Source organism: Cololabis saira, chromosome 20, assembly GCF_033807715.1.
Source record: "Cololabis saira isolate AMF1-May2022 chromosome 20, fColSai1.1, whole genome shotgun sequence".
Lineage (NCBI taxonomy): Eukaryota > Metazoa > Chordata > Actinopteri > Beloniformes > Belonidae > Cololabis > Cololabis saira.
Genome location: NC_084606.1, coordinates 3,622,794 through 3,638,100, shown reverse-complemented (window position 1 = coordinate 3,638,100; position 15,307 = coordinate 3,622,794). Strand labels below are relative to the sequence as shown.

The 15,307-nt window shown below is 35.8% G+C and overlaps 1 protein-coding gene across 1 annotated transcript in view; it reads right to left on the bottom strand.

Annotated features, from left to right (window-relative positions):
* Positions 1 to 15,307, bottom strand: part of LOC133420737 (low affinity immunoglobulin gamma Fc region receptor II-a-like) — a 39,745-nt gene that overhangs the window by 12,305 nt on the left and 12,133 nt on the right. The window contains exons 3-4 of the mRNA XM_061710522.1: positions 10,473 to 10,597; positions 7,705 to 7,825 (exon numbers count right to left, since the gene is read on the bottom strand). Of these exons, the coding sequence (XP_061566506.1) occupies positions 7,705 to 7,825; positions 10,473 to 10,597 (246 nt within the window). The remainder of the gene's footprint in view (positions 1 to 7,704; positions 7,826 to 10,472; positions 10,598 to 15,307) is intronic.

The window sequence follows — 15,307 nt, the reverse complement described above, 5'->3', positions numbered from 1 at the left end:
TTTCGACTTTTTTTCTCGACATTTCGACTTTTTTATTTGGGTGTTACCCTTGACCCAACTCTCAGGCCACGTTTCCACATAGCTGGGTATTTACAAAAACGGATACTTCCACCTCTACGTTTTGAAAAATCCCATCATTTACACCAGGGGTCGGCAACCAAAAATGTTTTAGAGCCATATTGGACAAAAACACAAAAAACTAATATGCATGTTTCTATATTAGTTATAACTGGAGGAAGATTTTTTTATTCATTATGCACTTCGAGGGAAAAAGTCGAAATGTCGAGATTAATGTTGAAGTACAATCTTGAGAAAAAAGTTTAAATGTCGAGAAAAAAGTTGAAATGCTGAGATTAAAAAGGAAAGGAAAAAGGAAGAAAAAAAGGGGAAAAAAAGACAAAATAAAGGGGAAAAAAGAAAAAAGAAGAAAAAAACAAAAAAGATGAAAAAAGAGAAAAAAGGAAAAAAGAAAAAAAAGCTCCAAGAGCCACTAGGGCGGCGCTAAAGAGCGCATGCGGCTCTAGAGCCACGGGTTGCCGACCCCTGATTTCCAGGAACCTGCATAAATATCTGTTAAGGTGCTATGAGCAGCCAAACCTACAGGGGGCAGTGTAACGAGAAGATAAAGTCATGCTAGCCAATCAGAATCCTGGAAAAAAACACCAACAAATGACACGAGTAACTTCCAGTTACTTCCAAGATGAAGCAGAGTCTTTGGTTTGGAGTGACAGAGAAGTGGAGTTACTTTTAAGTGTGACTTTAGAATATAAAACAGGTAAAATACAAGAAAATATTGACGGTTACAAACTAATTGTAAACACAGGTGTCACTCATGACGCTGGTGACGTTTCTGTCTCATAATGTGACGTTCTGAAGAATAAATGTCCGTTTCTCTCTGTTTACAAGCAAACGTGAAGACGGAGGTTTTAAAAATCTCCACTTTGGCCGGAGTTTTCAGAAATGATGGTTTTTTGGAGACTTTCAGCTTCGTTTTCATGTAAACGAACGGCCAAAACGCATGAAAACGCCACCGTATTTGCTACGTTTAAACGGGGCCTCAGCTTTAATAACTATGTTAAAAAAATGATAAACACACTGAAATGTAATCTTGCTAACTTCTGATACATAAGGAATTCACTCACACTTGAGGCCTCCAGTCTGGATCTGAATGCTATGATTATACCGCATTTTTTTATGATGTATTACAAGCTGGTCTCAGTCAAATAAAACCGTTCCACAACCACTAGAATCAGGATACAAATGTGCCATAAAAATCCATGATAAAAAACCATGTCGCTACCATCACTGTCTTATACTCAATAAATATGACATTTTAAACTTTGAGAATCTGATAAAGCTCTCAAATGTCTGCTTACTTTTTAAAATGATCCATAATGCTGCTGCTCCCCCCCTTGAAAAAATGTGTTACTCTCTGAGAAGTCAACACGAACAACCAGGGGCCTCATTTATAAAGCTTGTGTGTACACAAAACAGGGCTTGAAAGATGCGCACTACCACCTTCTACGCAAAGGTTGGGATTTAAAAAAAAAAAACTAACCGAAAAATGTGCATATCTTTACGCCAAACCCTGACCCCCGCGCACGAACAGTCTCGAAGATATGGGGAACTGACTTTTTTTTCCGACATTTCGACTTTTTTTCTCAACATTTCGACTTTTTTTTCTCAACATTTCGACTTTTTTTCTCTACATTTCGACTTTTTTTCTCGACATTTCGACTTTTTTTCTCGACATTTCGACTTTTTTTCTCGACATTTCGACTTTTTTCTCTAACATTTCGACTTTTTTTTCTCAACATTTCGACTTTTTTTCTCTACATTTCGACTTTTTTTCTCTACATTTCGACTTTTTTCTCAACATTTCGACTTTTTTTCTCTACATTTCGACTTTTTTCTCAACATTTCGACTTTTTTTCCTCTACATTTCGACTTTTTTCTCAAAATTTCGGCTTTTTTTCGTCGACATTTTGACTTTTTTTTCTCAACATTTTGACTTTTTTCACAAAATTTTGACTTTTTTTCCCGACATTTCGACTTTTTTCTCAACATTTCGACTTTTTTTTCTCAACATTTCGACTTTTTTTCTCGACATTTCGACTTTTTTCTCGACATTTCGACTTTTTTCTCAAAATTTCAACTTTTTTTCTCGACATTGACTTTTTTTCTCTACATTTCGACTTTTTTCTCAACATTTCGACTTTTTTTCTCTACATTTCGACTTTTTTTCTCAAAATTTCGACTTTTTTTTCTCGACATTGACTTTTTTTCTCGACATTGACTTTTTTTTCTCAACATTTTGACTTTTTTCACAAAATTTTGACTTTTTTTCCCGACATTTCGACTTTCTCAACATTTCGACTTTTTTTTCTCAACATTTCGACTTTTTTGTCTCTACATTTCGACTTTTTTTTCTCAACATTTCGACTTTTTTTCTCGACATTTCGACTTTTTTTTCTCAACATTTCGACTTTTTTTCTCTACATTTCGACTTTTTTCTCAACATTTCGACTTTTTTTCTCTACATTTCGACTTTTTTCTCAACATTTCGACTTTTTTTCCTCTACATTTCGACTTTTTTCTCAAAATTTCGGCTTTTTTTCGTCGACATTTTGACTTTTTTTTCTCAACATTGACTTTTTTCACAAAATTTTGACTTTTTTTCCCGACATTTCGACTTTTTTCTCAACATTTCGACTTTTTTTTCTCAACATTTCGACTTTTTTTCTCGACATTTCGACTTTTTTTCTCGACATTTCGACTTTTTTCTCAAAATTTCAACTTTTTTTTCTCGACATTGACTTTTTTTCTCTACATTTCGACTTTTTTCTCAACATTTCGACTTTTTTTCTCTACATTTCGACTTTTTTCTCAAAATTTCGACTTTTTTTTCTCGACATTGACTTTTTTTCTCGACATTGACTTTGTTTTCTCAACATTTTGACTTTTTTCACAAAATTTTGACTTTTTTTCCCGACATTTCGACTTTTTTCTCAACATTTCGACTTTTTTTTCTCAACATTTCGACTTTTTTTCTCTACATTTCGACTTTTTTTTCTCAACATTTCGACTTTTTTTCTCGACATTTCGACTTTTTTCTCAACATTTCAAAGTTTTTTTCTCGACATTTCGACTTTTTTTCTCTACATTTCGACTTTTTTTTCTCGACATTTCGACTTTTTTTCTCGACATTTCGACTTTTTTTCTCGACATTTCGACTTTTTTTCTCAAAATTTCAACTTTTTTTTCTCGACATTGACTTTTTTTTCTCAACATTTTGACTTTTTTCACAAAATTTTGACTTTTTTTCCCGACATTTCGACTTTTTTCTCAACATTTCGACTTTTTTTTCTCAACATTTCGACTTTTTTTTCTCGACATTTCGACTTTTTTTCTCGACATTTCGACTTTTTTCTCAACATTTCAAAGTTTTTTTCTCGACATTTCGACTTTTTTTTCTCGACATTTCGACTTTTTTTCTCGACATTTCGACTTTTTTCTCAAAATTTCAACTTTTTTTTCTCGACATTTCGACTTTTTTCTCAACATTTCGACTTTTTTTCTCGACATTTCGACTTTTTTCTCAACATTTCGACTTTTTTTCTCTACATTTCGACTTTTTTCTCAAAATTTCGGCTTTTTTTCGTCGACATTTTGACTTTTTTTTCTCTACATTTCGACTTTTTTCTCAAAATTTCGACTTTTTTTTCTCGACATTGACTTTTTTTCTCGACATTGACTTTTTTTTCTCAACATTTTGACTTTTTTCACAAAATTTTGACTTTTTTTCCCGACATTTCGACTTTTTTCTCAACATTTCGACTTTTTTTTCTCAACATTTCGACTTTTTTTCTCTACATTTCGACTTTTTTTTCTCGACATTTCGACTTTTTTTCTCGACATTTCGACTTTTTTCTCAACATTTCAAAGTTTTTTTCTCGACATTTCGACTTTTTTTCTCTACATTTCGACTTTTTTTTCTCGACATTTCGACTTTTTTTCTCGACATTTCGACTTTTTTTCTCGACATTTCGACTTTTTTCTCAACATTTCGACTTTTTTTCTCTACATTTCGACTTTTTTCTCAAAATTTCGGCTTTTTTTCGTCGACATTTTGACTTTTTTTTCTCTACATTTCGACTTTTTTCTCAAAATTTCGACTTTTTTTTCTCGACATTGACTTTTTTTCTCGACATTGACTTTTTTTTCTCAACATTTTGACTTTTTTCACAAAATTTTGACTTTTTTTCCCGACATTTCCACTTTTTTCTCGACATTTCGACTTTTTTTCTCGACATTTCGACTTTTTTCTCAAAATTTCAACTTTTTTTTCTCGACATTGACTTTTTTTCTCTACATTTCGACTTTTTTCTCAACATTTCGACTTTTTTTCTCTACATTTCGACTTTTTTCTCAAAATTTCGGCTTTTTTTCGTCGACATTTTGACTTTTTTTTCTCTACATTTTGACTTTTTTCTCAAAATTTCGACTTTTTTTTCTCGACATTGACTTTTTTTCTCGAAATTGACTTTTTTTTCTCAACATTTTGACTTTTTTCACAAAATTTTGACTTTTTTTCCCGACATTTCGACTTTTTTCTCAACATTTCGACTTTTTTTTCTCAAAATTTCGACTTTTTTTTCTCGACATTGACTTTTTTTCTCGACATTGACTTTTTTTTCTCAACATTTTGACTTTTTTCACAAAATTTTGACTTTTTTTCCCGACATTTCGACTTTTTTCTCAACATTTCGACTTTTTTTTCTCAACATTTCGACTTTTTTTCTCTACATTTCGACTTTTTTTTCTCGACATTTCGACTTTTTTTCTCGACATTTCGACTTTTTTCTCAACATTTCAAAGTTTTTTTCTCGACATTTCGACTTTTTTTCTCTACATTTCGACTTTTTTTTCTCGACATTTCGACTTTTTTTCTCGACATTTCGACTTTTTTTCTCGACATTTCGACTTTTTTCTCAACATTTCGACTTTTTTTCTCTACATTTCGACTTTTTTCTCAAAATTTCGGCTTTTTTTCGTCGACATTTTGACTTTTTTTTCTCTACATTTCGACTTTTTTCTCAAAATTTCGACTTTTTTTTCTCGACATTGACTTTTTTTCTCGACATTGACTTTTTTTTCTCAACATTTTGACTTTTTTCACAAAATTTTGACTTTTTTTCCCGACATTTCCACTTTTTTCTCGACATTTCGACTTTTTTTCTCGACATTTCGACTTTTTTCTCAAAATTTCAACTTTTTTTTCTCGACATTGACTTTTTTTCTCTACATTTCGACTTTTTTCTCAACATTTCGACTTTTTTTCTCTACATTTCGACTTTTTTCTCAAAATTTCGGCTTTTTTTCGTCGACATTTTGACTTTTTTTTCTCTACATTTTGACTTTTTTTCTCAAAATTTCGACTTTTTTTTCTCGACATTGACTTTTTTTCTCGAAATTGACTTTTTTTTCTCAACATTTTGACTTTTTTCACAAAATTTTGACTTTTTTTCCCGACATTTCCACTTTTTTCTCGACATTTCGACTTTTTTTCTCGACATTTCGACTTTTTTTTTTTTTTCTAACCGAAAAATGTGCATATCTTTACGCCAAACCCTGACCCTCGCGCACGAACAGTCTCGAAGATATGGGGAACTGACGCAGGCGTGAGGTGGTGAAATGAAGCCAGATGTCAAGGTTGACATTCCCCCCAGCTTTCAGTTTCTGTCTTGTCCGGCCTGTGTCCCATCTGCCCTGATTGTCTGCACCTGTGTCTCGTCATGTCTCGTTATCCCCCGTGTATATCTGGTCTTGTCACTCCCTTGTTCCCTGTCGGACCGTACTGTTTGTTCCCCATGTTTCCTGCCACGGTTTTCCTCCAGGTTTTTTATCCCTTTTTTTTTTAGTTTTTTTTTAGTTTGGCCTTTTGTTAAATAAATCCTTATTTCATTGAACTCCTGCCAACTGCCTCCTATATAATATATATAATAAAAACCAATTAAATGAGTCCACCTGTAAAACTGGAATGACTCAGATCCGCCATGTTTGTTACACAAAAACCTCAACGGGAATTTATCTTTCTTTCTTTCTTTCTTTCTTTCTTTCTTTCTTTCTTTCTTTCTTTCTTTCTTTCTTTCTTTCTTTCTTTCTTTCTTTCTTTCTTTCTTTCTTTCTTTCTTTCTCTCTTTCTTTCTTGCCGTACGTTGTGCGCCTAACGCAGAACCATAAATCAGCTTTACACAAAAACGTCATCAACGGGAATTTATCATTTTTACCGCGAGATTAGGGATGGGCGGTATGGACTAAAAAATGTATCACGATAATTTCTGGCATTTATCCTGATAACGATAAAAATGACGATAAAAAAAATACCAATTCAACTCCACCTTTTTAACTATAAATCTATCTCTCTCTCAGATCCGCCATGTTTGTTACACAAAAACGTCATCAATGGGAATTTTTCTTTCTGTCTTTCTTTCTTTCTTTCTTTCTTTCTTTCTTTCTTTCTTTCTTTCTTTCTTTCTTTCTTTCTTTCTTTCTTTCTTTCTTTCTTTCTTTCTTTCTTTCTTTCTTTCTTCTTTCCTCCTGCTCTCTCCTTCCTTCTTCCCTTCCTCTTTTCTCCCTTCCTCCTTTCCTTGTTTTCTCCCTTCCTTCTCCCCTTTCCTTCCTTCCTTCCTTCCTTCCTTCCTTCCTTCCTTCCTTCCTTCCTTCCTTCCTTCCTTCTTTTTTTTCTTCTTTCCTTCTTCCCTTCCTCCTTCCTTCCTTCCTTCCTTCCTTCCTTCCTTCCTTCCTTCCTTCCTTCCTTCCTTCCTTCCTTCCTTCCTTCCTTCCTTCTTTTTTTTCCTTCCTTCCTTCTTTCCTCCTGCTCTCTCCTTCCTTCCTTCCTTCCTTCCTTCCTTCCTTCCTTCCTTCCTTCCTTCTTTTTTTTCCTTCCTTCCTTCTTTCCTCCTGCTCTCTCCTTCCTTCCTTCCTTCCTTCCTTTCCTTCCTTCCTTCCTTCCTTCCTTCCTTCCTTCCTTCTTTTTTTTCCTTCCTTCCTTCTTTCCTTCTGCTCTCTCCTTCCTTCCTTCCTTCCCTTCCTTCCTTCCTTCCTTCCTTCCTTCCTTCCTTCCTTCCTTCCTTCCTTCCTTCCTTCCTTCCTTCCTTCCTTCCTTCCTTCCTTCTTTTTTTTCCTTCCTTCCTTCCTTCCTTCCTTCCTTCCTTCCTTCCTTCCTTCCTTCCTTCCTTCCTTCCTTCCTTCCTTCTTTTTTTTCCTTCCTTCCTTCCTTCTTTTTTTTCCTTCCTTCCTTCTTTCCTCCTGCTCTCTCCTTCCTTCCTTCCTTCCTTCCTTCCTTCCTTCCTTCCTTCCTTCCTTCCTTCCTTCCTTCCTTCCTTCCTTCCTTCCTTCCTTCCTTCCTTCCTTCCTTCACGTACGTTGTGCGTAGCTTTGCACAAAAACATCCTCCACAGGAATTTATCGTTTTTACCGCGAGATGACAAATTCTTATCGTGAGGAATTTTTTTGACGGTATATCGTGAACGGTAAAATATCACCCATTCCTACGCGAGATGACAAATTCTTACTGCAGGGAATTCTTTTGACGGTTTATCGTGATGGGTAAAATATCCCCCATTCCTAGTGAATAGCTTTTGGTTACATTTTAAAGTCCTTTTCAAGATGAGCTCTGGTTCCGCGTGTTTTTGCTCGTACCCGTGACGGTGATGTTGACCTCCTCTCCCGCTGCTCCCTGCTCACTTTCACACCAGTAAACGCCGCTATCTGTGGCGGGGAAGGCTGCAGGGACGGACCACGGGGACGGATACCAACGCCCCTGTTGGAAACACCGGTGTTGGCCTTAATAAACATAGACACTCTCCTCCTCCGTCCATGGAGCTGCTGCGATACGTCAACGACGCCGCCATATTGGATGTTCAAGACTGTAAACTAATACAAGTAAATGGACTTATTTTAATAAAGCTCCTTTCTACAAAGAAATGTACGTTTTACGTCTCATTTATTCATTCACACACGCACTAATATACTTGGGAAACAGTTAGGTACCAAATATAATATATTTAATTTTCTCAGATTGCAAAAATAAGAACTTTATTGATCCCACATAGGAGTAATTCATGTTATATCAGCTATAGAGAACAAGGTAGTGCCGAAAAATAATATATATCCCCCTCACAAAAATAAGAATAATAGAGAAACATATTTTCTCATCAACAAAATATATTTTAAATTTTTCAAGTAACAAAATAACATATTTGAACCATTTTTCAGACAATAAAATAACATTTGAACCATTTTTCAGACAATAAAATAATATTTGAAAAAATTTTCAGACAATAAAATAACATTTGAACAATTTTTTAGACAACAAAATAACATTTGAACCATTTTTTAGACAATAAAATAACATGTTTTGTTGATGAGAAAATATGTTTCTCTACTTTTCTTATTTTTGTGAGGGGGGATATATATTGTTTTTCGTCACTACCTTGTTCTCTATAGCTGATATAACATGAATTACTCCTATGTGGGATCAATAAAGTTCTTATATTTGCCATCTGAGAAAATTAAATATATTATATTTGGTGCCTAACTGTTTCCCAAGTATATTAGTGCGTGTGTGAATGAATAAATGAGACGTAAAACGTACATTTCTTTGTAGAAAGGCGCTTTATGAAAATAAGTCAATTTACTTGTATTAGGCCACGTTTACACGTAGCCGGGTATTTACAAAAACGGATATTTTCCCCTCTACGTTTTCAAAAATATCCTCGTTTGCACGGACCCGCATGACAACGCTGTTAACGTCATGCCAGCCAATCAGAATCCTGGAAAAAACATCAACAAATGACACGTGTAACTTCCAGTTAAGGCTGAAATATGGTCCCGCGTTAAATCGACGCAGAGCTACGGCGTAGGGTACGCGGCGACGCACACCGTACGGCGCGCATCGCCGCGTACCCTACGCCGTAGGCTCTGCGTCGATTTAACGCGGGACCATAAATCAGGCTTTACTTCCAAGGCGGAACGAGAGTCTGAGAGAATTTAAAACAGGTGAAATAAAAGAAAATATTGACGGTGGCCAAACAAATTGTAGACACAGGTCGCACTCATGACCAATGTTCCCTCTAATTTTTCATGTATCTGGGCACACACACAAGCTCCCTGAGCAAACTGAGGACGACTGTGAGTAACATCACATATGCACGCTTTATTTTTAAGTATCTCATTACACTTAAAACAAGACTCGTCACTGGAAAAACAACAATTTTCACCTGTTTCAAGTAAATTTTCACTTGAAATAAGTAGAAAAATCTGCCATTGGGACAAGATTTATCTTCTCATTACAAGCAAAAAAATCTTGTTCCACTGGCAGATTTTTCTACTTATTTCAAGTGAAAATTTACTTGAAACAGGTGAAAATTGTCAAATAAGTTATTTTTCTGGTGATGACTCTAAATGTTGAAATAGCAGTAAAACCACTTTCATTGATGAAATGACATAAGGGATGGAAAGGAGGGATGACAGTTTTACAGGGGGGGATGATTTGGACCGTTTTTATTTCAGGGGGGGATGATTTGGACCGTTTTTATTTCAGGGGGGGATGATTTGGACCGTTTTTATTTCAGGGGGGGATGATTTGGACCGTTTTTATTTCAGGGGGGGATGATTTGGACCGTTTTTATTTCAGGGGGGGATGATTTGGACCGTTTTTGGACAGCTTTTAGCAGAGGCTTCAGACTTTCTCGTGTCCGGGATCCCCACAGCTCCTTGTATTCCCCAAATCCTTGAATACTTCTCCTCCTCTCGACTCGCAGGACTTCCGTAAACTGATTTATGGTTCCGCGTTACACCAACGCAGCGCCTACGCCGTAGGGTAGGCGGCGACGCGCATGTACGTTGCGCGTCGCCGCGTTCCCTACGGCGTAGGCTCTGCGTCGATTTAGCGCGGAACCATAAATCAGGCTTTGCGAGTGAACGTCTCACGAGGGGCAGTCGCGTTGCGACGCCACTGTAGCCAAATCGCAAGGAAAGAACAGAGAACTGAGCTCATGAGAAGTCCCAGTACGCCAGAGGCTAATATTGAAAAGTGGGGGTACTCCGTACCGGCCCACTTAAAGCACTGCGCTGGATAGACTTTCTTGTGCGCTGAGAATATGCGGGCAGTGCGCGATTGCGCACGCGCGCAGTTTAGAGGGAACATTGCTCATGACGCTGCTGGTGACGTTTCTGTCGCATAATGTGACGTAAATCTCCGTTTTCCTCCGTTTTCTCTGTTTAGACGCAAACGCATGAAAACGCCTCAGTTTTTGCCCCGTGTAAACGGGGCCTTAGTTTACAGCAGTCTTGAACATCCAATATGGCGGCGACGTTGACGTATCGCAGCAGCTCCATGGGGCGTCTACGTATAAATGTCTATTTTAACATCACCCAACCTCCGCTGTGAACGTGTGACTTCAAACCTGTCCGTCCTTCATCCTCTTCATCACCCTCCAGCCAGCCGGCCCCGCGTCCTCGTCCTCGCAGCTCACAGAGAACGTGCCGTATTTAAAGAACTGAGATCTATCAGGGGAAACTGTGACGCAGACTGGAGGACGTGTGAAGAGAGACACAAATATTCTATGGAGCTAGAACAGTCTCATAATTCACAAATGCACAGGACAAGTTTTACAAATGCACGGACCGATTTGCAAATACACACACCGTTTCACACGTGCACAGAACAATTCACACGTGCGTAGGACAAGATACACAAATGTATTTTTGATGCACACACAAATATAACCTGATTTACACATGTTTTTTTGTCTGTGAGTTGCGCTGGATTTGTGTGTGAGTTTTGAGACTCCCCTGACGTGACTAGATCCACAAATAGGTTTTTTTTAACACGCAACCAATCAGATGTCTTCATTTGTTCCAGCCAATCATAAGAGCGCACCCACGTGGGGGACGATTTACTCATAAACCAATCAGATTAAAGGGGCGGATACACCTGCTGTTTGAACTGCGTTAGCGCTGTTCACTGAGAAAAGTGATTAATATTTCGAGTTGGTGTAGTAAAGATGAATAAACACCAACAGGAGATAAAAGATAAATAAACAGGATGGAGAGGAGATCACTGTTCTGATTTTCTTGTGATGTTGGTAAAGAAAACAGCGCGATCAGAGATGGTTTGTCGGGCCGTTCAACCAGAGCCGTCAGGAGAGCTCTAGTCCTGCCGATGCAGCAGCTGATGAGAAACAGCGGAGATATATATATTTGAACTACAGGGGCCTGTACTACGAAGCAAGTTCAACATATCCAGGATATCTTTTCCTTATCCAGATTCACTAAGCGGGACAATTGCAATCACGCTAAGCGGTCACACGACGGCGGTTATCAACTCGGTATATCAACCCAGGTTTCTCCAATCTGGATATGAGCGCGTGCACATAAAAGGGGCGGTGTTTTCAGCGCATGACCAATCGCAAGCATGGAGAAGTCCGCTGTCAGAGCCGCTTATTTCAGTAGCGAAGAGCAAACTATAATTTTACGGAAATATGATGAGTATAGGCATATAATACAGGCAAAAAGCAACACAGTTGCAGCTGCAAAATGCAGGAAAGACAGCTGGCAAAAGATCGCTGACTGTATAAATGCGTAAATTCATAGGGATATAAACATATATTTGAATATTCTGGGAATCTTAATCTTAAACTGTAAACCATGATCAGCAATATTAAAATAATAAAAGGCTTGCAATATTTCAGTTGATTTGTAATGAATCCAGAATGTATGACATTTTTTTGTTTGTGTGTTTGCATTACTGAAAATCACAATATTCTAATTTTCTGAGACAGTCTGTATATATTGGTTCTATAACTATTGTTGTTGACCGATAACTTGTGCTGATGCTGTACCAAAGAATTGGGTTTTTTTATTTATTTTATTTAATTTTTTATTTTTTCAGGAGGGGGGTATTTAGTATTTTAAAGTGACTTCTCAGAATGTTCGAGGGACGAAATTGAAAATCCCTTTTTTGCTATCCCCTTACAAATGCATCTTCTTTTTCATTTCTTCTTGATTTATTTATTTAATTGGTATTAGTTTTGGATTGACCGTACATCGGATTTTGGGTGATGATTTGTTTTATTTATTCATTGATTGATTTATTTTTTATTTTCTCCTCCACCTCTTTTTTCTTTTTTTTTGGATCTTTCATACAGGTAGGCTACTCATCAGGGAAAGCAAAGGGGTTTTGGTGGTCCCTGAATACGCGTTCTCTTCGGAGGGATCCTCTCACGATCCGCGCACCGAGCTCCACTGGATTCTCTTCGAAAGGGCATGCCATTTTCCAAGAGAGCTGATTGGTCAGTGGGCGGTGCTTTTACACCCGGCGATCTGTATCTGGAACATAACCTGCTCCGGAGCAGGTTAGCTGTTCAGCATAAGTTACCATGGCGATGTGTCCCGGTAAGAAGTGAACCACCGTCGTAGTCCTGAAAACCCAGGGTTAAACCTGAAGTTACCTCGCTAACCCCAAATCCCGCTTCGTAGTACAGGCCCCAGGTGTCTTTCAGGAGAACAAGCCTGTTGACGGGGGTGAATATTGCTGCAGGTCGTTCTGGCTCTGGCCGCGAGCGGCGCTGGTCCCGGTCAGACCAGCTGACCAGGGACCAGACACGGAGGTCAGAAACAAGCAGCTGTTATCCTCACATTTATGATGTGACATCGCCACCACACAGAGACAAACATGTGTCAAAACAGCGGTGGCAGATCAACACATTCCCGGTGCAGATAGAGTCATGCATGGGAAGATGCAGCCGTGATGATGCTGGATATAGAATCATTTAATATAGAATCATTTAATACCTGATATAGAATCATTTAATACCTGATATAGAATCATTTAATACCTGATAGAATCATTTAATATAGAATCATTTAATACCTGATATAGAATCATTTAATATAGAATCATTTAATATAGAATCATTTAATACCTGATAGAATCATTTAATATATAATCATTTAATACCTGATAGAATCATTTAATACCTGATAGAATCATTTAATATAGAATCATTTAATACCTGATATAGAATCATTTAATACCTGATAGAATCATTTAATACTGCTATAGACGTACAAAAAAAAACGTATGAAAAAACGTACGAAAAAAACGTACAAAAAAACGTACGAAAAGAAATATGAAAAAAACGTACGAAAAAAAAACGTACAAAAAACGTACGAAAAAAACGTACGAAAAAACGTACGAAAAAAAATAAGAAAAAAAACGTCCGAAAAAAAAATGAACGAAAAAACGTACGAAAAAACGTGCGAAAAAAAAAGTACGAAAAAACATAAGAAAAAAACGTACGAAAAAACGTACGAAAAAACGTACGAAAAAACGTACGAGAAAACGTACAAAAAACGTACAAAAAATGTACGAAAAAACGTAAGAAAAAACGTACGAAAAAAACGTACGAAAAAACGTACGAAATAAAACGTACGAAAAAACGTAAGAAAAAAACGTACAAAAAAAAAACCTACGAAAAAACGTACGGAAAAAAAACATGAAAAAACGTACGAAAAAAAACGTACAAAAAAAACGTACGAAAAAACGTACAAGAAAACATACGAGAAAAAATACGAAAAAACGTACGAAAAAACGTACGAAAAAAACGTACGAAAAAAAATTTACGGAAAAACGTACGGAAAAAAAACGTACGAAAAAAAAACGTACGAAAAAACGTAAGAAAAAAACGTAAGAAAAAAAGTACGAAAAAACGTATGAAAAAAACGTACGAAAAAACATAAGAAAAAAACGTACGAAAAAAAAACGTACGAAAAAACGTACGAAAAAAAGTACGAAAAAACGTACGAAAAAAAGTACGAAAAAACGTACGAAAAAAACGTACGAGAAAACGTATGAAAAAACGTACGAAAAAAACGAACGAAAAAACGTACGAAAAAAATTTAATACCTGATATAGAATCATTTAATACCTGATATAGAATCATTTAATATAGAATCATTTAATATAGAATCATTTAATATAGAATCATTTAATACCTGATATAGAATCATTTAATACCTGATATAGAATCATTTAATATAGAATCATTTAATACCTGATATAGAATCATTTAATATAGAATCATTTAATACCTGATATAGAATCATTTAATATATAATCATTTAATACCTGATAGAATCATTTAATATAGAATCATTTAATACCTGATATAGAATCATTTAATACCTGATAGAATCATTTAATACCTGACAGAATCATTTAATACTGCTATAGACGTACAAAAAAAAACGTATGAAAAAACGTACGAAAAAAACGTACAAAAAAACGTACGAAAAGAAATATGAAAAAAACGTACGAAAAAAAAACGTACAAAAAACGTACGAAAAAAACGTACGAAAAAACGTACGAAAAAAAAAATAAGAAAAAAAACGTACGAAAAAAAAACGAACGAAAAAACGTACAAAAAAAACGTGCAAAAAAAAAAGTACGAAAAAACATAAGAAAAAAACGTACGAAAAAACGTACGAAAAAACGTACGAAAGAAAATAAGAAAAAAAACGTACGAAAAAAAAACGAACGAAAAAACGTACGAAAAAACGTGCGAAAAAAAAAGTACGAAAAAACAAGAAAAAAACGTACGAAAAAACGTACGAAAAAACGTACGAAAAAACGTACGAGAAAACGTACAAAAAACGTACAAAAAACGTACGAAAAAACGTAAGAAAAAACGTACGAAAAAAACGTACGAAAAAACGTACGAAATAAAACGTACGAAAAAACGTAAGAAAAAAACGTACAAAAAAAAAACCTACGAAAAAACGTACGGAAAAAAAACGTATGAAAAAACGTACGAAAAAAACGTACAAAAAAAACGTACGAAAAAACGTACAAGAAAACGTACGAGAAAAAATACGAAAAAACGTACGAAAAAACGTACGAAAAAAACGTACGAAAAAAAATTTACGGAAAAACGTACGGAAAAAAAACGTACGAAAAAAAACGTAAGAAAAAAACGTAAGAAAAAAAGTACGAAAAAACGTATGAAAAAAACGTACGAAAAAACATAAGAAAAAAAACGTACGAAAAAAAAACGTACGAAAAAACGTACGAAAAAAAGTACGAAAAAACGTACGAAAAAAACGTACGAGAAAACGTATGAAAAAACGTACGAAAAAAACGAACGAAAAAACGTACGAAAAAAATGTAATACCTGATATAGAATCATTTAATACCTGATATAGAATCATTTAATACCTGATAGAAACATAGAAACAAGCA